Here is a 22468-nt window from a genome sequence, read left to right on the forward strand (position 1 = left end):
ACTGCTCCAACCCTGTGAATAACTCAAGCCCCTCAACCAGTAAACCAGTTCTGCATTCTCTCTAAAGCTTTGACATCCTTCCTAGAATGTAGAGAGAGTTGGCAGGTTCCCAACCGGTAATTCATGAAAGTTTGTCATAACATCACTGCTTCTACTGCTGTAACCCCACCATGCCTTTCCTATCCCTTTCAGAAACTTCCACATTGATTTACAATCATGAGGTACAAACAACGTACATGAAGTAAACGTGCAGGAGTGACAGAGGTACAGGTATGAGGAGGGATGACATTAACAGTACTCAGCGAGGATATCGCAGAAACAAGGAACTGCAGATGCTGGTTGACCAAGGAAGAATCCTCAGAGGGGGCAATCTTTGTAGAGGCTAAATGGGTAGAACTTAGAAGCAAGATGGGAGTGATCACGTTGCCACGACAAGGCTACCAGCATAATCTCACGTCTCACGTCTCACCCCAGTCACTCTCCCAATCCTCCATTTAAGAAGTGTGAAAACCCATAGCACCAGATTCATGGCAGTTTCTTCCCAGCTGTTATCAAGCAACTGAACCATTCTACCAACTAGAGATCAGTCTTGACCCACCGTCCATCTCATTGGAGACCCTTGGACTTTCTTTAAATGGACATTATCTTTCAATAAACATTACTCCCTTTCTCCTCCATCAATACACTGTGGATGGCTCGATTATATTCATGTGTTGTCTTTCCACTGACTGGAAAGCACGCAACAAAAGCTTTTCAAGGTACCTCGGTACACGTAACAATAAACTAAACTTTGATGGACTGCATTATTGGGAATTAGAGAAGCAGGTGAGATGTTCAGGTAGATAGAAACATAGAAACATAGAAACATAGAAATTAGGTGCAGGAGTAGGCCATTCGGCCCTTCGAGCCTGCACCGCCATTCAATATGATCATGGCTGATCATCCAACTCAGTATCCCGTACCTGCCTTCTCTCCGTACCCTCTGATCCCCTTAGCCACAAGGGCCACATCTAACTCCCTTTTAAATATAGCCAATGAACTGGCCTCGACTACCCTCTGTGGCAGGGAGTTCCAGAGATTCACCACTCTCTGTGTGAAAAAAGTTCTTCTCATCTCGGTTTTAAAGGATTTCCCCCTTATCCTTAAGCTGTGACCCCTTGTCCTGGACTTCCCCAACATCGGGAGCAATTGCAGAGAGCTGTAACAGGAGAGCATTCATGGGAGATTTGAACTTCCCTAATATTTACTGGGTCTCCCATGGCGCAAAGAGCTTAGATGTAACGTACTTGGTTAAACGCATCCGAGAAAGCTTCCTTCATCAATTTACATTAGAGGGGGTAACATGGACCCCTCCGAGGTAGGGTAAATGATCGCAGTACCACTGAGCACTTTTGGACGATAATTCTGTGACCGCAATATATATAATTTAGATCAGACTATAAATATAATTCAATGACCATAATTCCATCAATTTGTAAAGCATTATGGAGGCAGGGACTGGTCTACAAGGATAAAGCTGTCCTGTTGGGTAAATCTGGAACATCAATCTTCCTCGCCCTTGACTTGCAATGGACGAAGTTCTTGATTTGTCCACCTAGTCACCAGGTTTTAAAGTCTCAGCCAAAGTATGTCCAGAGACAAGAGTGGACTGTGATCAGTGTTTCAGCGCTGTAGTAACCCAGACAGAACACAGGAGTTGCAAACCAGACGGTAAGCAACTTGATTTAGCTTTTAGAATATCCGGTCAATAAATCAGACCAGCAATTCCCCGGCGCCGGCTTCTCTGCAGCTGGCTAAACGCAGATCGACTCGATTTAGAAGCACAGCCCTGGTGATAACAGGAGCTAGGGTTTCAGGACATACATGCAGGAGTCCGATGCACAATACTCAGGCTGGGAAGCAATTTGCTCAGAAGCTTTCCTCTTCAACACATATAATCGCCTACTTGAAACAAATAAAAAGGATTGCAGGGCAGCACAGTGGAGCGGCGGTAGAGTTGCTGGCTTACAGCACCAGCAACCCAGGCTTTATCCTGACTAAGGGATACTGAGTTGGATGATCAGCCATGATCATATTGAATGGCGGTGCAGGCTCGAAGGGCCGAATGGCCTACTCCTGCACCTATTTTCTATGTTTCTATGACTATGGATGCTGTCTGTACGGACTTTGTACGTTCTCCCTGTGACTACCTGGGTGTTCTCAGGATGCTCCATTGTCTCCCACACTCCAAAGACGTACAGGTTTGTAGGTTAATTGGCTCTGGTAAACATTTAAATAGTTCCTAATGTGTAGCATAGTACTGGATGATCGCTGGTCGGCACGGACTCGGTGGGCCGAAAGGACTGTTTCCACGCTGTATCTCTCAACTAAACTAAAAATGGTGCTTAAGGTCAGGTCAGACAGCATTTGTAGAGGGAAATTGAAGGTTGTGGTTCCGGGTTGAAACCTTGCACCTGGGCCCTTCCTTCATCAGTCTGGATGAAGCGTCCCAATCCAATATCAAATGTTCTCCAGAGATGCTGCCTGATCTGCTGAGTTCTTCCAGCAGTTTAAAAAAAAAATAGGAACAGCAGGAGCTGCAAATGCCCGAATCTTGAGCAAAAACAGTGATGGGGGAACTCAGACGGATAGGCAGCACCTGAGGAGGAAATGGACAGATGATGTTTCGGTTCGAGACCCTTCTTCAGTCTCACTGTAACAGGTGGAAAAAAGAGGTGGGGTAGGGCAAAGCTTGGATAGTGATCGGTCGACACAGCTGAGAGGGGTCAGCGGCAGATGGGTGGAGTGACAAAGGCTACAGGCGAAAAGGAGACAAAAGGATGTCAAATAAGGAGAGAGGGGGTGAATTATAGCACCAGAGGGATGTAAATTGATAGAGGGGGATAGACCGGACCTAGCGTTCATTTACCAAGGTCAAACTCTCGTCTCCCATCCCCGAGTTCTTCGATTCCGTTATTCTCTTTCCCCCCCCCCCACCCCTTGCATTAACATCTTGAAATGCACAGCATCAACGTCATGCAGCAACACCCTGTGTGTACATCACGACTGCCCCACACACTCCACCAGGCAACACCACCTCTCCTTGCATTCTGCACCAGTGCAACTCCACAACCTACTAGCTGGGAGATGGTGTTGAGGAAACGCCATCAACCACTTAGCGGTGGCACTGTGGTGCAATGATAGAGTTGCTGCCTTGCAGTGCCAGAGATCCGGGTTCGATTCTGACTGCAGGTGTTGTCTGTACGGAGTTTGCACGTGCTCCCTGTGATCGCGTGCGTTTTCTTTGGGTGCTCCAGTTTCCTCCCACTTTTCCAAAGACGTGCAGGTTTGTAGGTTAATTGGCTTGTGTAAATTGTCCCTAATATGTACGATAGAACTAATATATGGGTGATCGCTGGCCAGCGTAGACTCAGTAAATTAAACTAAACACTAACAACATAACACTAACAGCCGACAGCCCATTCCCAGGACACACCGCTCTGGCAAAGAGCAAGATAATCTCTGCAAACGGAACGCAAGAGCCACAGCGGCGTAGCACTTATCCTGGAGTGACACAGCTGCAGACTATGAAGCACAAAGTGACTCAGTGTGAGGGCCAACTTAACACCAACACTGAGGCGATTGTCGACGGGGGCAGGCAACCAAAGACCGACCAGGGATGGAAAGCATGCAGTGTTCAATTGTCCCCACACACAAGCAAGGTCTTGTTCCAGCAACTCAGCCTCGCCACTTAGATCATCAACTGACTTCAACCCCAAATACAGGTCACCCATCTTCTCACGATGAGGATTTAACAAGACGAGCTCTGAACTGACGATCGTATTTAACCTCTAATCCCAACTATATTTTTGCATTTCTATTTTTGTGCCTTGTTTAAAAAAAAAAAAAAGACATGATCTTTTTCCCAGGAATTTTCTCTGGCATTCCAACATCTGAGCACATGACAAACACAATTCGCTTTAATTTTGTTCTGCAGTTCAAATGACAAGGCCTTATTTATTTATTGATCTTTAGAACACAAAATGGATAGGGAAGGTTTAGCGGGATATGGGTCCAACACAGGCAAATGTGACCAGCTTTGATGGGGCTGGCATAAATGAGTTGGGCCGAAGGGCTTGTTTCGTGTGTTGTATGAATCTATGACTATGACAAAACAAAGATCAGTACAGATAGGAGCAGACCCTTTGGTCCACAATGTTTGTGCCAACAATGATTAGCCCCGGAACGTGGAGGTTTTTTTGCATGGCGGTCCCAGAATAGGATCACCTATCATCCATTACAATTGTTCTACTCTATTAAAATCTTTATTTCACAAAATGTTGAACCCCTTATCTTTGCATCATGGACACCTGCCCAATCATTCACTACACAGGTATGATTACAAGTGCGTGGAGAAAAATAGCAGAATGAAGCACACTCCAGGCACCAGGTCAGTTGAGCATTTTGAAAATGCAGAGGGATCTTCGTCGTCTCGCAGGGCCTTGAGTTTGCATCTAGCCCAGAAGATCCAGTGAACACTCTCTCAGTCGTGCCCTAGAGTACCAGCCCACTGAACTGCATTCAGCTCCAGGATAGCTGTGGGTTCAGTTCTGGTCACCGTGTTATAGGGAAGATGTCGTCCGGCTGGAAAAGGGGCAGAGAAGATTTACGAGGATGTTGCCAGGATTTGACTGCCTGAGCTATAGGGAGAGGTGAAGCAGGCTACGACTATTCCTTGGAGTGCAGTAGGATGAGGGGTGATCTCATGGAGGTATCATGAAAGGAATAGATCGGGTGGATGTACAGAGTCTCTAGAGAGGAATCGAGAACCAGAGGACATAGGTTTAAGGTGAGGGGGAAAGATTTAATAGGAACCTGAGGGGTAACTTTTTTTTTACACTAAGGGTTGTGGGTGTATGGAATGAGCTGCCGATGAAGGTAGTCGAGGCAGGTGCTACCGCAACATTCAAAAAAAGTTTAGACAGGTACGTGAATAGGATGTGTTTAGAAGGATACGGGCCAAACTCAGGAATAATAATAATAATAATACATTTTATTTGTACAGCGCTTTTCAAGGACTCAAAGTCGCTTTACATGGTGAGTCAAGAACAAAACAAAATAGAGCAGTAAGACAGAGATGCAAAGGGGAGGGGGACATGGGACTAAGGGTATGCAGAGGTGAAGAGATGGGTCTTGAGGCGGGACCAGGAATGGTGGGACATGTTGTTGTGGGCCGATTGGACCAAAGGGCTGGTTTCCACACTATGACTATGAGAATGGGGTTAACATTTTTGCAAACCATCGCTTATTTTTCTTTGTGGAAAAGCTAGGGCGAGGACAGGAAGACATCTGAGAGAAACAATTGCTGGAAGCTGGCTTTATCAAACCTCAAGCACACTTCCGTGGCTGACCCCTATCCATTGTGTGTAGAAGGAAACACGGGACCTCAGGCCACAGCACATTCTGCAGGCAATGTTGTCATCCAGCATTCAATGTGCATCAGCCATGATAAAGCACAATGGAGATTGCAGGTGACAAAATGCACTTAAAACACCAAGTTGCTTACTGATTTCCAGAAAGCTGGGTGCTGCATTGCTTAAGATTCTGCAGCCTGCATCCTTTCTTACTCCAAGGTCTGATTTAGCCAGCACCTTCAGGCTTCCTCAATTACCCAGTCCAGGAATGCTTCAATTTAAAAACCTCCGCGGGTTAGATCCTCCCTACCTCTCATCACCACCAGCCCTATATCCTGCATGTGCTCTTGCCCTCTGTCTGTTTTCATACCATTCACTGCCTTCAGCCTAAACCTCCTCAAACCTCACCACCTCCCTTTCTGGCTCTGGCTAAAACATGTTGCTCCATGCAGATGTTTTTGTTAACATAAAACAGTACGGCACGGGAGCAGGCCCTTCGGCCCACAATGTCTGTGCCGAACATGATGCCTAGACCATCTCTTATCTACATGCACATAATCCAGATCCCTCCATTCCCTGCTCATCCATGTGCTCATCCAAAAGTCCCTTGAATGCCACTGTCGTACCTGCCTCCTCCACCACCCCCAGCAGCACGTTTCAGGCGCCCACCACCCGCTGTGTAAAAAACAATCCTTCCGCACATTTCCTTTAAACTTTGCTCCTCTCACCTTGGAGCTATGCCCTCGATTATTTGACATGTCCACACTGGGGAAAGGATTCTGACGACCCTACCCAAGCCTCTCATAATTTAATGTATATGTTGCCGAGAGTCTCAGAGCTTGGTTCTTTGGCTGACTGGAGCTTTTGCCAGTTTGTGCACCTGGGACTGTTTGCTGTGCTAACAGCAGTAAAAGTAGAAGGGAAATTTAGCAGCAAGCAACATCAGCCAGTAGGAAGCACCTGGGTGGCTGATGAATGCCTCAGGCATTTATATAGTCTTGTGTAAAATGTTCTCTCATTATTTACGGTGAGGTGCACAGGCCAGAATCAGAGTAATCAGTGCAATCCTAGAGCTGATCCACAATGCACAGGCAACTCTTCAATGGAGAACCAGTTTCTCTCTGCATCCAAGTTCACATAGTTCTATCAATAATTTCACTTTGCAGAGGTGACAATGAAAGCATCATTGAAACGTTTCTCATCCATGTACTTGTTCAATGTAGCTTTCTTTGCGACTGTATCAATGTGCTGGGCTCAGGACAGATCTTCAGAGATGTGTACACCCAGGACAAGAACAGCTTCTTTCCAGAAACATAATGCTCTTGAACCACAGTGCACAACCTTAGCAAAAGCCCAACCTCAACCCGAACGAACCACGACAGACTTGGCACTAAACATAGACATGAAATGCTGGTGTAACTTAGCAGGTTAGGCAGCATCTCTGGAGAAAAATTATTTTGGTCACAGTTCTGCTGAGTTTCACTGGCATTTTGTGTCTATCTTCGGAATACACCAGCATCTGCAGGTCCCTACTACACATACAGACTTTTTACTATCATGGTAGCTCTATGCACTCTGGTTTTTGCATTATGGTCTGCCGTACTTTGAATAACTGATAATTTATTGTACATATATAGTTAATGCTCTGCCTCTTTAAGATGGCAGAAGTTAAACCACTGCTAATCAAAGTTATAATATCTTCCACTGCAGTCTTTTATTTCAGTCTTCCCTCTGTTCCATAGGTTCCAGCTCCTTGCCTGGTCCTGTAATAGAATGTCCTCCGTCTGCAAGTCTCACTTTCACATTATGTGGCTGAAAAGTTTTGGTGAGTATGTTTGACAAGCAGAGAACATCGAGGGTCAAGTGGGCCACTCTGCAAAAAGGTCACATTAGCAATTCATGAGCTGAGCAGGCACTTTAACAATTGATGAGCACGATCAGAGGGTGAAAGAGAAGATTGTACCGCCCATTGGAAGTTGTTGGGGTATTTTGTTCATCAAAGAGTTTCTGAAGCATGCAATTAAACACCCTGCCAATGCAGTACTAATACAGCAGGCCCATTCCTCCACAAAGGTAGATGCTACACTGTGATACTGCAGTACCTGCAGCTTGCACACCCAAGGGTATAAAGGCTACAGTACTGCTCAACAACCTGGGGACCACCAGGTTCAACAGCTTCTTCCCAACTACCAACAGGCTCTTGAACACTGTACAACACTAACCTCTGCAATTATGATCTTTCATGTACTGTGCCTTTGGTGCCCTGCACACCACCAGGCTCAGGAAATGCTTCTTCCCCCACGTTATTAGACTTCTGAACAGTCCTTCCATAAGCTAGGGTACTGCCCGATTCACGTATCAAGTATCCTTTATTGTCATTCAGACTTTTCAGTCTGAACGAAATTTCATGCCTTGCAGTCATAACATAGAATAAAATAACAAAACACACAATAAACACAGATTTAACATCCACCACAGTGAGTCTACCAGGCTCTCCTCACTGTGATTGAAGGCAAAAGTCTTAAGTCCTTGTCTCTTCCCTCCTTGTTCTCCCTCTGCGTTGAGGCGATCCAGGCTTCCGATGTTGTGACCCCGCCGGGTGATGGTAAGTAAATCCCGCGGCTGAACCCGAGCTCCGCAAACAGGCCGGTTCAAACTCCGCGGCCCGGGGTGGTCGAAGCTGCCACCCTCCAGTCCAGCGGACGAAGCTGTTGTTGCGGGAGCTCCAGAAAAACAGGTCACCAACCTGGAACCTGCGAGCTCCCGACGTTGTCGTCCACTGGGCCTGCGGCCGAGTCTCCGAAGACAGGTCGCCGCCGCCGCAACGCCACCACAGCCCCGAAGTCGGCCAGCCTCGCGTTGGTAAGTCCTGGCTGGCTCTGCCTCCGGAGCCTTGAGGTCGGTCCCAGTTGGAGGCCGCCAGCTCCGCCAGTAGGCCTTAGCGCAGATGGAGACGGGGGATACGACAATAAAAGCTCGCATCCCCCCGAAGGAAGAGACTAAAACAAGTTTCTTCCCCCCCCCCCACATACACAACAAAAATAAACTGAAATAAACTGTAACAACGGGACAAAAGAAAACAAAAAAAAAGACAAACGGACTGCAGGCGAGCCACAGCTGCTAGGACAGCGCCGCCGCCTCTACCACATTGGAGACATTTGACTTTGTCTGTGGAACTGATGTGCCACAATGCTGAAAACCATATCCTGCGCTCTGTATCTTCCCCTTTGCTATACCTATTGTACTTGAGTTTGACGATGGTACTTGTGTGGTGTTATCTGATACGATTGGATAGCATGCAAAATAAAGCTTTTCACTGTACCTTTGTACACTTGACAATAATATACCTAAAACTCAAATCTACAGACCTCAGTTTGATTTTTGTGCTATCATGGTTACCTCTCATTGCAGTTATTAATTGATAGTATTATTGACTATATATTATCCATGTTATTGCTTTAATGGGTGTTAAGCAGCAGCAAGTAAGAATTTCACTGTTCTGATGTCTATACATATAATTAAACACACTTGACAGTGGCAACTGTGAAAATACTTTAATGATTGTATAACTGTCTACATCTCTTTCCAATTCTGATATAATTTATCATACCCATAACTGTACAATTATCTCTAAAAACAATTCCTCCAACTATCTCTGCACAGCAGTTTTTTTGCTTCAAAATCAAAGTTGGAAATTAAAACTAACACAAAATGCTGGAGTAACTCCACGGGTAAGACAGCATCTCTGAAGAACAAGAACAGGTGACGTTTCAGGTCTGGACCCTTTTTCAGGCTGAAACATCACCTATTCATGTTCTCCAGAGATGCTGCCTGACCCACTAAGTTACTCCAGCACTTTTTTGTGAGCCAGCACCTGCAGTTAGAGTCATAGTCATGCAGCATGGAAACGGGCCACGCGGCTCAACTTGCCCACACCAACCAGCATGCCCATCTACACTTGTCTCACCTGCCCGCACTGGGCCCATAACCCTCCCTATAGGAAAGAACTGCAGATGCTGGTTTAACTCAAAGGTAGACACAAAATGCTGGAGTAACTCAGCGGAACAGGCAGCATCTCTGGAGAGAAGGAATGGGTGATGTTTCGGGTCTGCATAGCAATGAACGTTGACATATCTAACTTCAAATAGCCCTTGCTTTCCCTCTCTCTCCATCCCCTCCCAGTTCCCCCGCCAGTCTTACTGTCTCAGACTTCATTCTATCTCTGTCCCGTCCGCTCCCCTGACATCAGTCTGAAGAAAGTTCTCGACCCGAAACGTCACCCATTCCTTCTCTCCATTGATGCTGCCTGTCCCGCTGAGTAACTCCAGCATTATTTGTCTACCCTCTAAACTTATCCTATCTATGCACCTGTCAAAATGTCTCTTAAACGTAATAATAGCAAAAGTAACAATTCCAGCTTGACAACCTTTCCTATAACATGGTACTAATATTGAACACAATGATCTAAATGTGGCCTCACCAATGTTTTATACTGAAACATAACTTCCCAACTTCTATACTCAATACCCTGACTGAAGAAGGCCAACTTTTGGAATGAAAACATTAGCTGTTATTATTGATCTGCGCCAATGAAAACCAATTATAAAAACCTCTCCCAGTTCCCTTACCTCAATATCTTGAAGACTGAAGTCATTCTGGTCTTTGAAGTTTGCCGTGCCTGCACTCAGCTCCATCAGCATTTTTGCAATCTCCGGCTTTATTGCGGCCGTCAGCCTGCTTGCCGCCTCCATGACATGTACCTGCACGTCTTTCAGTTGCATAGCTGCTTTGGAATAATGCGAATTTCGGAAAACGCTGCTGAAGAGGTCTGTGAGGAGTGTGCTGGCTCGGCAGAAGACGTTGAGGGCATCCAGGTATTTGGAGATGCCCTGCTGGATGTCGGCTATCTGGGTGGTGGGGGACGTAGGGCTGGGGCAGCTGCTGGGGGCGGTGGGTGGCAGCGAGGACGTGGCTGCAGGGGACGTCAGGGGTGCACTCATGGTCCTGCCTAGCTCGGGCATTGGGTACTGGTGTTGCTGCACTTTCTGCTTGGACCCGCCAAGCAGAAACCGCCGCTTGTAGTCCATCTTATTTTCCTGGGCACTGCAACAATACATAAATGACAGTGAAGCCTCTGTCACCTCGTCCTTCGTCAAGTAGAAGTCTGATCGCAGAAACTCCGTTCTCCCGGTCACAATTCCCAAACAAGTTTGAGCACGGAAAGTCCTGCCAAAAGGTAGAGACTCACGTGCATGACTTTATCTCCAGAGTGCAAGCATGCGTGCACAAAATCACCACAGGTCAGCACAGGAGACCTATGGATCAGGTCAATTGCAATTATGTAGTATGTTGGGCGCAGCCCCGCTGCAGCCTGTCGAGTGAGGAGAGATAAATGCAGCCGTTCCCAAGCTGCACAGATGCTCCGTGCTGGACCTGTATAGTCATCAGCTGCTGCTCCTAATCACAGCGATTCCCAGCAACGTATGAAAAGAAAGAGTCTAACACTTCACGTCGTCCCAACGAATACGATAAAAACAGCCGGAGCAAACAATTGGTAGAGTGGGTGCCATTTCACAGTGGGAAATAAGCTAGCAGAGAGGAGAGGGACGAATGGGCTTCAGCTAACCAGTAGGATCTGCTGCTGGATTGCCCGCCTGCCTTGAATGGAGTGGTATGATGTTGGTGAATGTTCTTGCTTGCTCCGACACACAGTACTGGCTCCACAAAGCAAACACTAAAAAAATCCAACTACAAAATGGACTAAGACACTGATCAACAGCGAAAGTTAAATTTAAAATAATAGCTATTCAGTGCTTGGACAAATCGCTCAAAGCCGCCCACGTCACTTGTGCCCCGGGTACGGTTCAAGCTCTTCAGAGGGTTCAGTCAGTCAAGTGTATTTCACTGGGATGGAGACTGTCGGCCTTAACGCTAAAGCTAATCACAGAGGGCCCTGTCCGCAGCTTGTGCACGTTCCACACGCCACCGCCTCCTCCTCTGCTGCAGGCTGCGAGCTTTTTATTCTTGCTGAGGTAGTTTGAGCTCAGCAGCGGAAACAAGTGGTGTGTCCAGATTAATCATGTACTGGGCGGCTGGCTGAAGCAGGGAAGCACTAACGTATTGCTGCTGCTTCTAGGTCATTTCCTGAAATAAAGAAAGAGAAATCAATCCAAACTGTATACGTGCCGAGATAATTCAACTCCAGCCCCTGAGCATTCCTTCAGATTAGAACTTGGCACTTCTTGGGGACAGGCGGGGGGGGGGGGGGGGTGCTTTAAAAAAAAAATTATGCCCGGTCCATTGGAGAGGCAGGGGGAGAAAGAACAGACATGCCCCGAGGTGAATGGGAGAAAGCTCAGACACCATACGGTGCACAAACCGGTTGACACAAATACTCAATTTTTTTATCAGTGGCGCAGTTAGTAGAGCCACTACTTCGTGGCACCAGAGATCCAGGCTCGATCCTGACCTCAGGTACCGTAGGTGTAGAGTTTGCACGCTCTCCCCGTTTGTTTCCTATCAGTGCTCCAATGTACAGATATCAGTTAATGGTTCCTCAGCCTATAGGTAGCTCTGCACAAGCCATGGATTCCAGGCTCTTCAGAGTACCAACTACATATTAAACAACTTCAAAAGGATTTCACTTCCAATCTCTCCCTCCACCAACACCATCCAAGACCCAGGCCTTCCAGCCTTAGCACTGGGGCAGGGCACTGGATAGGTGTTGTTTTTCAGAGGACCACCAGTCAATGAAAGGTAGGTACAGCCACTAATTCACAAGGCAAAGAGTATATTGGTCTTCAATGCAAGAAGATTTGAATGCTATCAATAGATTTGAATGCTAATCAAAGATAGGGATACTATATGGATATTATCAATCGATTTGAATACTAATCAAAGATAGGAGTGCCATCAATAGATTTGAATATTGTCAAGGGTCCCTAGCATCCAGGCTACACCCTCTTCTCACTGCTGCCATTGTCAAAGAGAATGTCCTCACCAAAGGACTTTAAGAACCAGATGGGATGGATTTATAACAATCAGTTTTGAGATAGTGAAAGGCCAGGATACAGAGGATGTTTCCACTAGTGGGAGAGTCTACAACCAGAGGCCATAGCCTCAGAATAAAAGGAAGTACCTTTAGAAAGGAGATAAGGAGGCATTTATTTTGTTGGAGGGTGGTGAATGTGGAACTCATTGCCACAGGCAGCTGTGGAGGCCAAGTCAATGGGTATTTTTAAGGCAGAGATTGACAGATTCTTGATTGCTACGGGTGTCAAGGATTATGGTGAGAAGGCAGGAAAATGGAATTGAGAAAGATGATCAGCCATGATTGTATGGCAAAGTAGAGTGGATTTGCCGAACGGCCTAATTCTGCTCCGATGACTTATGACTCCGAAAGTAAGCTTTTGAAAAATACTGATTCATCGTTACTTGGATTTAAATGAGACTGGTTGAGTTTTCAACCACATCACTAACCTACCCACCAAAGGCTGGTGAGCTTGGTGCAGCAGCCGCTAGCCAGAGGGAGCACCAAGTTGGGCCACATTTGTTTCAGGGAGCAGAACCAGCACTGGCTCCAGACAAATAAATGTGCTCCCTGTGAACAAGCTAACCTCCAAAACCTTCCAGAGAACCCCCTCGCGGCCAATAAAAAAAAAATCCTGGCATAGATCTATTTATATAAAAATCCTGGGTTGTGGTTTAGGTTTCTTATCACATGCACTGAGGTACAGGGAAAAGCTTTGTTTTACATACTATCCAAACAGATCAGATTATAATATAATAATAATAATGGATGGGATTTATATAGCGCCTTTCTAATACTCAAGGCGCTTTACATCGCATTATTCATTCACTCCTCAGTCACACTCGGTGGTGGTAAGCTACTTCTGTAGCCACAGCTGCCCTGGGGCAGACTGACGGAAGCGTGGCTGCCAATCTGCACCTACGGCCCCTCCGACCACCACCAATCACTCACACACATTCACACACAGGCAAAGGTGGGTGAAGTGTCTTGCCCAAGGACACAACGACAGTATGCACTCCAAGCGGGATTCGAACCGGCTACCTTCCGGTTGCCAGCCGAACACTTAGCCCATTGTGCCATCTGTCGTCCCAAATATACTACATCAATACAATCAACTCAAACTCAAGTACAATTGGTAGAGCAAAGGGGAAAATACAGAATGCAGAATATAGTTCTCAGCATTGCCGCGCATCTGTCCCATAGACAAAGTCCAATTTCCTCAATGGGATCGAGGTGAATTGGACAGTGCCCTAGGTTATGGAAGGATTATTCAGAAACCTGATAACAGAGGGGAAGCAGCTGTTCCTAAGTCTAGTTGTGCGTTTGTTCAAACGTCTGCATCTTCTGCCCGACAAGAGCAGGGAGGAGGAGGAATGACCGGGGTACAACAGGTCTTTAATTATGTTGGCCGCCTTTCCGAGACAGCCCAAAACAATGTATTTTGGAAGAGGTCCATTGCCATCAGAAAGACATTGTACCATCGCCCACTGCCCTGTGTCACCGTTTAATTAAAAGAAAAATGTCAGCTCCGGATATTTGCAGACAGCCGGGCATTCCAAATGTTTCTGCATTTAAACTTGGGGCCAGATATAATCAGCATATATTTTCAAGTGACCTGCAACCATCACATGCTTGCCTCCAATCCAAAGCAATGTCTCAATTTTAACATTCTTTTTCTTGGTTTCCAACCCCTCCATGGCCTTCCCCCTCCCCTTCCTGTCACCTGCTCCAGGCATATAACTGTCCATATCCAAAATATTCACATTCATCCAATTCTGGCCTCTTCCTCATCCCAGATTTCCAATGCTCCACCACTTTCTGCCACGCCATCAGCCAACTGGGATCTCCCAAGACAGACACAAAATGCTGGAGGAACTCAGCGGGCAGGCAGCATCCCTGGAGAACATGGATTGGTGATGTATCAGGGCGAAACCCTTCTATCGACCTGAAACATCATCTATTCCTTTTCTCCAGAAATGCTGACCGACCTGCTGAGTCCTCCAACATTTTGTGTTCATCTTCGGTGTAAACCAGCATCTGCAGTTCCTTCCTACACATGGTATCTCCCAAACTCTCCACACCCTTATCCTCCTCAAAGCTTGCTTTTGACCAAACCTCATGTTCCTAGTATCAACAGTCAGGAGTGTTCGTTGACAACAATGGAACATTGTTGCATGGAATGCAACAATACATTTCTTAGTTACGGCTCATTAAAGCAATAACACAAAGGTAAATACACAATAATTATTAACACAATAAATTAATAATAATACAATAGTGCAAATCTGAAGTCGGACCTGTAACCTAAGACAGTCCATAGTAGATCATTGTTGCTGAGGTTAGTGCTTTGCAGCTTCTTTACACCAACCGTGTGTGTGTGAGATACAAAACAGCAAATAAGATCTAGCACCCTCGTTGTATCTTGAGTGTTAATTGGAGACAATGCTTTGAGTTGACAGTAAAGTGCTTTGGGATATCCTGAGTTTGTGAAAAGACCTGGGCAGTACAAGTCTAGTCACTGTTGTATTAGTGGGAGTGTAGAGGCTGATTTACACAGTGCCAACCTCTAAATAGTAACATGATCATAAAATACAGCTGCGTTATTTCAGGTCTGTGCATTCATTTCCAGAATATAACACATATTGTAGAAAGTTCCACATAATCCTTTACTGCGAGGTTGATGGAAGCCTTGAGGGCTTTGAGTTGTGCTGCGTTGTGAAATGTCTGATTCTGTTTGGGGGGGTATGGACATACTGCATGGTACCTCAAACCTCATTGTGAACCACGGCAATCCAGGAGCTTCAACAACAACGGTATTCTCTCCTGAAACACTCTGGAGCAGAGTGTAGATCAAGCCCAGCAGACTTCCACATCAGCCAACTCGTGTTCATCAGTTCTAGGAGCAGTATTAGGCCACTTGGTCCATCAAGTCTACTCTGCCATTCAATTATGGCTGGTCTATCTTTCCCACTCAACACTAATCTCCTGCCTTTTTCACATAACCCCTGACACTCGTACTAATCAAGACTTTCTCAGTCGCCGCCTTATAAATATCCATTGACTTGGTTTCTATCTGTGGCAATGAATTCCACAAATGAACTCGTTAATCCAAGAATTGCCTCAGTCTGAAGAAGGGTCTCGAGCTGAAACTCCACCTATTCCTTTTCTCCAAAGATGCTGCCTGACCCGCTGTTACTCCAGCATTTTGTGTCTATCTTCAGTGATCTTAGCTTTCATTTAGAATGACAGGTTGTATTTGGAATGCGTTAATGGCCCAAGATGCTTCACAGGAGTGTTGCCAAGCACTGAACACAACCACAACGTCTCTGCTTCCTCAGAAGGTTGAGGAGATTCTATATGTTGTCGAATATCGGACTTCTACAGGTAGAGAGAACATACTGGTTGCATCGCAGCCTGGTTCAGCAACTCGAACGGTCAGGACCAAAGGAGATGACAGCGACTGATAGACATTATCCTGACCATCACTGGTACTGACTACCCCATCATCAATGGGATCTACAGGAGGCAGTTAAAATGCTCTAAGACCCACACCATCCTGGCCACACACTCTTCTCACCACTTTGCTGTACCACTCAATGGTCATGGCCCATCGTCTGCCTCAGTGCAACCTTTCTGCATTCGAAGGGTGGTGGGTGTATGGAACGAACTACGAGGAGGCAGTTGAGGCAGGTACTATACCAGCATTAAAAAGACACAGACAGGTACATGGATAGGAAAGGTTTAGAGGTCTATGGGCCAATCTTCACACTGTGTTTTTGATTTTCTGTTTTTGGATTGAATTCTGTTTTTAATTTGTGTCTCTGTGATGTCTTTATTACTTGTTATATTCCGATTATATGTTATTCCGATTACTATGTAAGGTGTCCTTGAGATGTCTGAAAGGCGCCCATTAAATAAAATGTATTATTATTATTATTATTAATCGTGGGCGGGGGGGGGGGGGGGGGGGGGGGAGTCTAGTGTAGATGGGGAAACTTGGTCAGCATGAAATAGTTGGGCAGAAGGGTCTGAGTTTGCGCTGTTTGACTCTGTGGCTATGACTCTCCCCATATGCCTCAGCTCCCTTCACCTGCAGCAATGGATTGACCTCTGGTTTGAGGAAGAACTTTGAAGCAGCCTCATTGTAAAAGCAGAGACTAGTAACACAGAGATAGCTTGTACACTTGTGACTTGTAGCTGGCTGTAAACTCCTGCTGGAGGGTCAAACACTCTCCACTCGCAATTTTCAAAGGTCATTGGCTCATAAATAAAGTTTGAAAAGAATTCCAGTGAGTCATTCTGAAGTTTTCCTTTAAACATCAAAACAGTTCAATTCCAAACATATAAAATCAGCTGGTAGACGCAAAATGCTGTATCTCAGCGGAACAGGCAGCATCTTTGGAGAGAAGGAATGGGTGATGTTTCAGGTCGAGACCCTTCTTCAGACTGATGTCAGGGGAGTAGGCTGGACAAAGATAGAATGTAGTCGGAGACAGTAAGACTGGCAAGGATTATTTGAAGCTAATGTTCATAACGCTGGCGTGTAAACTACCCAAGCAAAATATGAGGTGCTGTTCCTCCAATTTGCATTGGGCCTCACTCTGACAATGGAGGGGGCCCAGGACAGAAAGGTCAGATTGGGAATAGAAGGGGGAAGTTGAAGTGCTGAACAACCGGGAGCTCAGGTAAGTTAAGACGGACTGAGCGGAGGCGTTCAGCGAAACGATCACCGAGCCTGCGCTAGGTCTCGCAAATGTCAAGAAATTGACACCTGGAACAGCGGATACAGTAGATGAGGTTGGAGGAGGTGCGTGAACCTCTGCCTCACCTGGAAAGACTGTTTGGGTCCTTGGATGGAGTCGAGGGGGGAGGTCAAGGGACAGGTGTCGCATCTCCTGCGGTTGCAGGGAAAAGTACCTGGGGAGGAGGTGGTTTGGGCAGGAAGTGATGAGTTGACCAGGGAGTTTCGGAGGGAACGGTCTCTGCGGAAAGCAGAAAGGGGTGGAGAAGGGAAGATGTGGCCAGTAGTGGGATCACATTGGAGGTGGCGAAAATGTTGGAGGATTATATGCGATGGCTGATGGGGTGTAAGGTGAGGGCAAGGGAGACTTTGTCTTTGTTACGAATGGGGGGGGGGGGGGAAGCAAGAGCGTAGCTGCGGGATATCGAGGAGTCCCTAGTGAGAGCCTTATCTATAATGGAAGAGGAAACCCCCGTTTCCTAAAGAATGAGGACATGTCCGATGCCCTGGTATGGAAAACCTCATCCTGGCACAGATGGCGGCATAGACGGATGAATTGGGAGTAGGGGATAGAGTCTTTACAGGAAACAGGGTGGGAAGAAGTGGTCTAGATAGCTATGGGAGTTAGTAGGTTTGTAGTAGATGTCGGTCAATAGTCCAGCATCTGCAGATTATTTTATGACATCAAACATGCTTAATGCACTGTTTCATCAATGCACTAAAACCCCTGACATATAAACAGGGACATGCAGGAAAACTCAAGCAAGGCAGCATCTGTGGAATGGGAAAGAGGCAATGTTTCCGGTCGACAACATTTCATTAGTAGTATATTAATTAGTACTATATTAAATGTTAATGTGAGAAAATTGTTTTCCCTCTCTCCAGGGTCACTGTTCGACCTGCTGGCAATTTCAAACGTTCTCTTTGATTTCAGAATTCCAGTAGTCACAGTGTTTTCCGATTTAATTTCAGCACTGTCTTTTTCCTCTCTCTCCTGTTTTCAGAGAACGTGGAAAAGTACAGCACATGAACAGCCCAGAATTTCTGTGTCTAGCATGATGCCATTAAACTAATCTCCTCTGCCGGCACATGGTCCATATCCCTCCGTTTCCTACATATCCATCTATCTAAAAGCCTCAAGTGCCATCATCGTATCTGCCTCCACCACCACCAATTCATTTATCTCATTGTGTTTGACCCTCGTTCACAGAGATCAGCTGCGATCAACAAGCCTTCACCGCCCTCTCTCCACCACTTCCATTTGCACCATTCCATCTCTCCAGGCCTCCATCCCATCAGACATTCCCTGTGCCCCTCTCTGCAACTTCAAACATCTTTGCCAACTTGCCCTGTTGAAAGTTCAGGAACACCAACTCACTGGTCACTGACTACCATTCAGGGAGACTTCTCTACCACCACCCCCTGCCGTCTTTCACCAAGCCAATGTGGGATGCCATTATCCAACTCGCCTTGGATCCCATGTGCTTATCATGCGGGGCATGGTCAAATGCCTTACTAAAGTCTACCCTGCCTTCAACAATCCTCCCAGTAACCACATCGTCTGTGAGAACTGCAAGAGGCACCGCCGATATGTAGAAACAAGGAACTGCAGATGCTGGTTTACCAAGGACACAAAATACTGGAGTAACTCAGCAGGTCAGGGAGTATATCTGGAGAGAATTGCTCGTGATGTTTCGGGTCGAGACCCTTCTCCAGATTGAAACCCCAACATTTTGAGTTTTTCCTCAGAAGCATCAACAAACCTCCCATCTCCAGCACTCCCAACGCAAGAGGTTTAGCTACAAGTACAGGTTTTAAGTTTCCTAGGTTTCCATCAGAGTCTGTCTCTCACTGACTGGTTAATCACACGGTGCTATTAACTATCACAATCTATTTAAATCTGCCATTGAGGCTACCGTGTTAGAGTTCCTACAGGAAAACATACCAAATTGAGCAATTTACAGCTTAAAACGCACTCCACTTACAAGTCATTTTTCGGAATGAAGGCAGCAGGGTTTCCCGTTCCTTTCCCAAGGATTCCAAGTGGGTTCAAACAGAATAGTGGATGCCTCTGTCAGTACACCAGCAGCACCATTAATAGCTTATGCTGCTCACTGCGACCATTTTGCAGTGAAGTTAGTTTCTCCTATAAATACACCGATGGAAGGCATGCCAATGAGTCATCTGGAACCTTGTCTACTGAACTTTAAACAACAACTTTTATCAAACATACACCATGTTCCTGCTAGTTAGTCCAGCGCGTATCCACAGCAGAGCCCAACACTGCACGATGTGACCACACCAATCCTGCAGCCTGGAGCTGTCACATGAAAGACACCATCTCAGACAGCCTATCAACATAAGAGCTTGCATTTATATTGCTCATTTATCACATGCCTCAACCATTGCCCAGTACTCTGCATACAATGAGTCACTTGAACACTGTTTAGATATGTCACTGGGCTATCGTGGACACAGCCAGGGATGCATACAGTAGCCCGCTCTTGGCTGCAGTGAGGGGGTAGGAAACCACTCGAGGAATCCTTGCAGCAACACTTCACAAAGATTGTAGACACAAGGAGCTGCAGATGCCGGTTTATTAAAAAAAAGACAAAGTGCAGGAGTAACACAGCGAGTGGGGCAGCATCTCTGGAGTACACGGATTGGTGACATTTCAGGATGGGACCCTTTGTCAGTCTTGAGAAGGGTCCCGAGCCAAAACGTTGCCTATCCATGTTCTCCACAGATTGGAGCCAAGACCCACCAAGTTACTCCAGCACTTTGTGCCTTTTTCTGCTGTAACATTGGCTGGTTATGATTTGTCAACAAAGATTGCTGATGACAGACTTGGTTCCTGAATGTCAGGAAGATAGGGGCGGCACAGTAGCGCAGCGGTATAGTTGCTGCCTCACAGCGCCAGCGATCTGGCTTCGATCCTGGCTACGGATGCGTCTGTGTGGTCTGCATGTTCTCCCCGTAACCATGTGGGTTTCCTCCGGGTGCTCTGGTTTCCTCCCACATCGCAAGGACCTACCCCAGTATGTAGAGTGTGGATGAGAAAGTGGGAAAACATAGAACTAGTGTGAACGGGTGGTCATGGTTGGCGTGGCCTGAGGACCCGTTTCTATGCTTTATCTTTCAACCAATCCCTTCTACCAATTACTTCATGTCCTAGTATTTATCCTGACATGGGAAACAGGTCTTTCCTGTTGAACCTATGCAAAACTCCCAATTTGCAAGTAAATGTCGCTCAACACAGTGAAACAGCAGTCTGCACTAGAGGGCATACCTTCACACTAAAAACAGGGAAAACGCCCTTCACTATAATTCACACTATTTTAAGGGATTTTAAGTGGGAAAAAAGAGTCCAGTTAAAAAAGTACACCTGTATTCTAATCTCTCAGAACACACTGTCAAAAAGGAAAAAAATGTCAAGGGGGTGGGGGGGGAGGGAGAAAACACTTCATACTTACAAGTGCCATTGAGGATCACTTTGTACAACATAAACCAAACCAATGTTTTGATGCTGCTTGGAATCATTAAATGAAGGAACTCCATCTGACATAACACCCCCTCCTTGATGACACACAAACACTTTAAGTATCTGCTTCACAGAAAAACAACATGTAGAAATGAGTAAAGGCTGGGAGAACCATCAAAACCAACATGAAGAACCAGCTTAGACCATTTTATTTGCATTATGTTATACAAAATAAACACATCTCAGAAAGACATGAGTCCGGTATGAATGAGTCATTGAGAGAACTTAGAGAGCTTGGTTCACCACAAAGAAGCCCTTTCACTCGCTCAGAGCCAGGCAGGCCATCTGTACCAAAACATGCAGGGTGTAGCTGCCTGCTTCCCCACCATTGTGTTCCCAGCAGCAGCTCCACAAACAAGCCAGCCCTGCTCCTCTTGACGGCACCAACTCCACACTACAACCTCATGCCCATCAGTACTTGCCCATTTACTTTTCCCAGGTAATATCGGTCTTTGTAAACCGGCATCTGCAGTCAAGAGTCAGGAGTGCTTTATTGTCATATGTCCCAAACAGAATAATGAAATTCTTACTTGCAGCAGCACAACAGATATGTAAACATAATACTCTGTAAACAATACAACAAAAATTAGTTTAATATATACACTCACACACACACATATATACATACATCTATATATATATATATACATATATACACACACACATATATACACATACAGTGCCCTCCATAATGTTTGGGACAAAGATCCATAATTTATTTATTTGCCTCTGTACTCCACAATTTGAGATTTGTAATAGAAAAAAAAATCACATGCGGTTAAAGCGCACATTGTCAGATATTTAATAAAGGACATTTTTATATATTTTGGTTTCACCGTGTAGAAATTACAGCAGTGTTTATACATGGCCCCCCCATTTCAGGGCACTGTAATGTTTGGGGCACAGCAATGTCATGTAAATGAAAGTAGTCATGTTTAGTATTTTGTTGCATATCCTTTGCATGCAATGACTGCTTGAAGCCTACAATTCATAGACATCACCAGTTGCTTGGTGTCTTCTCTGGTGATGCTCTGCCAGGCCTGTATTGCAGCCATCTTTAGCTTATGCTTGTTTTTTGGGGGCTCGTCCCCTTCAGTTTTCTCTTCAGCCTATAAAAGGCATTCTAAATTGGGTTCAGATCAGATGATTGACTTGGCCATGCAAGAATTGATCATTTTATAGATTTGAAAAACTCCTTTTTGCTTTAGCAGTATGTTTGGGATCATTGTCTTGCTGTAGAATGAACCGCCGGCCAATGAGTTTTGAGGCATTTGTTTGAACTTGAGCAGACTGGATGTATCTATGCACTTCAGAATTGATTATACTACTACCATCAGCAGGTTATCATCAATGAAGATAAGTGAGCCAGTACCTACAGCAGCCAGGGGAACTGCCCAGACCATAACACCCCCACCACCATGTTTCACAGATGAGGTGGTATGCTTTGGATCTTGGGCAGTTCCTTCTCTCCTCCGTACTTTACTCTTGCCATCACTCTGATACAATTTAATCTTCGTCTCATCTGTCCGCAAGACCTTTTTCCGGAACTGTGGTTGCTCTTTTAAGTACATTTTGGCAAACTGTAACTTGGCCATCCTATTTTTACGGCTAACCAGTGAGTGGTTTGCATCTAGCAGTGTAGCCTCTGTATTTCTGTTCATGAAATCTTCGGTGGACAGTGGTCATTGACAAATCCACACCCGACTCCTGAAGAATGCTCCTGATCTGTCGGACAGGTGTTTGGGGATTTTTCTTTATTATAG

At 45.8% G+C, this 22468-nt stretch overlaps 1 protein-coding gene across 4 annotated transcripts in view; it reads right to left on the reverse strand.

The window, feature by feature from the left end:
- garre1 (granule associated Rac and RHOG effector 1) overlaps positions 1-22468 on the reverse strand; it is a 98411-nt gene that overhangs the window by 29443 nt on the left and 46500 nt on the right. For 3 of the 4 annotated variants that reach the window (XM_033035898.1, XM_033035899.1, XM_033035900.1), the window contains one exon: positions 10022-11537. In XM_033035898.1, coding sequence (XP_032891789.1) covers positions 10022-10510 — 489 coding nt within the window. In that variant the 5' untranslated portion in view covers positions 10511-11537. Of the gene's footprint in view, positions 1-10021; positions 11538-19149; positions 19347-22468 lie in introns of those variants that run through there. The other variant, XM_033035901.1, reaches the window with a different exon arrangement.

This window comes from Amblyraja radiata, chromosome 17 (genome assembly GCF_010909765.2).
Source record: "Amblyraja radiata isolate CabotCenter1 chromosome 17, sAmbRad1.1.pri, whole genome shotgun sequence".
Taxonomy (NCBI): Eukaryota; Metazoa; Chordata; class Chondrichthyes; order Rajiformes; family Rajidae; genus Amblyraja; species Amblyraja radiata.